The sequence below is a fragment of the Eurypyga helias genome, unplaced genomic scaffold, assembly GCF_000690775.1.
Source record: "Eurypyga helias isolate BGI_N326 unplaced genomic scaffold, ASM69077v1 scaffold14100, whole genome shotgun sequence".
Lineage (NCBI taxonomy): Eukaryota > Metazoa > Chordata > Aves > Eurypygiformes > Eurypygidae > Eurypyga > Eurypyga helias.
Genome location: NW_010227725.1, coordinates 21,805 through 24,476, shown reverse-complemented (window position 1 = coordinate 24,476; position 2,672 = coordinate 21,805). Strand labels below are relative to the sequence as shown.

The 2,672-nt window shown below is 35.9% G+C and overlaps 1 protein-coding gene across 1 annotated transcript in view; it reads left to right on the top strand.

Moving 5' to 3' along the window:
- The window catches only part of BTBD9 (BTB (POZ) domain containing 9), a gene marked incomplete at its 3' end in the record, with an annotated part of 14,253 nt that extends 12,391 nt beyond the window's left edge, over positions 1–1,862 (top strand). The window contains exon 6 of the mRNA XM_010157292.1: positions 1,729–1,862. Coding sequence (XP_010155594.1) covers positions 1,729–1,862 — 134 coding nt within the window. The remainder of the gene's footprint in view (positions 1–1,728) is intronic.
- Positions 1,863–2,672: the final 810 nt, after the last annotated feature.

Sequence of the window (2,672 nt, the reverse complement as noted above, 5' to 3'; positions counted from 1 at the left end):
CAAGATGCCAAGGGCTTGAGCATGCAATGTACAAGGAGATGCTGAGAGAACTTGCTGTTATCAGCAGAAAAGGCTTAGAAGGGGGAACTTGTTGCTGTATTCGCCTATTTAATGGAAGAATATAGAGAATACAGGGCCAGACTTTTCTTAGAGCTGTGTGCTGAGAGGGCAGAGGATGCAAGCAATGAGAGAAATTCCTAGTAAATATTAGGAAAAGAATTCATAATGGGGTAGTTGAACTTGGAAAGAGTTTGCCCAGAGAGGTTATGGGTATCAGTCCTTCGAGGTATGCAGAACTTTACCAGCCAAAACCTTGCCCTGATTGTCCTCACTTACTCTGGAGATCCTTTTTAACCTTCACTCTTTCTGCATCTTTCTCATGCAATGCATGAATAAAGTCTCCAAAAGATTTTTGGCCACTGTACAAGCTCATGGTGGCTTGTTGTTCAGCATATTTTTAAACTACACATTCATTTTAACTGTCTCTTTTGAGCTCTGGTCTGTTGGCTATCTTTATATAGATCATTTACATTGTTCATATAACCAAATATAAAAAACAGGTGTCTTGCACCTGTTCAGAGGTGTTATTAACAGATCAGTTGTAGCTACAAAAGTGCGAAGGAGACTAGCTGTCCAAATTATCTCTGCAAAAAAAGACACTATCCTTTAGAAAAATAAAAGGCATAGTCTTGTGTATGATAATGGAACTGTGTTTTTAAGTTAATTTTTCTTTGCTTGGTACCTTCAGAAACCAAAAAAATAACATGATGTATATTGATTATAAATTTACATTAGTCTAGCGATGATGATGTGAGAATCCCTCAAGTCTCACCACACAGAGGACAGACAGTAACTTTTGGATCCAAACTGCTGAAACTCTAAAATGCTGGAGCCTAGTTCAGTCAAATATGCAAGGTCTAGTAAAAATAATGTTGCTAAAACACAGGGTATTTATATGGGTTGTGAATATTACACACCTGGTTGGTGTGAACGTGAAAGCTGATTATGCAATTGGCATCTTAAAGGCTGCATTATCTTTCTAAGTGCATAAATTGGTATTAACAGTTTTATCTAAGATTGTCTGAAACGGTACTGTTTAAAAATTCTTACATCTAACCCTCTAGGCCCAGTGCAAAAATTTGAAATATTAACAGACATTAATGTTTAACAAAAAATGTCTGTGTGGAACTCTGAAAGAGCAGCTCTTCTTTAAGAAATTGGTGTGGAAGGAGGATAAGTGCTATCATGGTGCTGTTGAAATGCCTGTGAATGTTGCAGGCTAGTAGATTAAAAGAAATAAAATATTCTGAAATATGTATTTCACAATTTGCTGATCCATAAATGGAGTTTATACTTCATTCTAATCACTGTCATTAGTGTTGTAGATTCATTCCACGCAGGAGTACAAATGATTATTTTTATGACTGAGTTGAAAGTTTCCATTGCATTTTTTGAGGGACAGTGGTGCCATCTAATTCCTGCAGATTGTGAGTTTTAGGATGTTTTAAGTCATTCTGAAAACATGTCTTAACGTAACTGCATGTGAATTTATTTTCAAAGCTAGTGTGAAAGTAGGAATCTCTTCTAGATATCTTGCATACAGGTCTGTGGGTAGGAACAAATGAGCCTTTTTTTCAGCACAACGGAAAATCCATAAGGAAGTGTAAAATTTAATACCTAAGATGTGTCTGCTTGTATTCTAACCAGTGGTTTTCTGTCAATCCATAGGTCTTATTCCTACTACATTGAGGTGTCCATGGATGAGTTAGACTGGATTCGGGTTATTGATCACTCTAAGTACCTCTGTCGGTCTTGGCAGAACCTGTATTTTCCTGCCCGTGTCTGCAGGTTAGTTCATCAATGTAATGTTGCATGGCTATCATTAAATAGCGTAGACACCAGAATACGTTGCTGGATTTTGCTACTGCATTATGTATGATATATGCAACTTTCATCAGCCATCTTAGACATCTTAAAATTTTTTTTTAATCTCAGTGGATGCTTATTTAGTATAAATATAGGTGATAAATTGCAGGCATTCTGTTTTGAAAACTCTAGTGTTTCCATCTCTATGTATTTCTTTCTCCATTTTTTCTTTTTCTTTTTTATATTTTCTTCTTTTTCACTTTTATTATTTGAGTCATACTCAATTTTGCTCTTACAGCTGATGTGTGTTTTTCACTCAATAATAAACATAATTCCTTCACTGCCAAAATGTTTAAAATGTGTTTACATACTGGCTATGAAACTTGAAAATGTATTTTTATATATTTGATATGTTTTCTGCTGTTGGAAGGGTGTTTTGAACAGTTGTGAAAGAGAAAAGTGAGAATTAGGACTAATGAGGCTTGAGCAATGCTTTGTGTTAACCAAAGCACCTAGGTGGGTTTAATCATTATTAAGGTCATTATGTCTTTTTACTGAAGAATTGTGCTGGGAATTGTGGAAAAAAGCTTATGATCACATTGAAGCTGTCCTACCCAAAAACTGAACTGAGCTCTTCGATAGCGAGGCCACAGTCTCTAGTAGATTCCAAAGATGTTGTTATCATTAGGTTTTGGGTTATAGATCCAAAGAGGAAATCACCTGTATTGTAATAACTATTCTGTAGACACATTTTTAATCAGCACAGCAAGTCTTGGAATCCCCAAGGAGGGTAAGTGCTTTCTTTT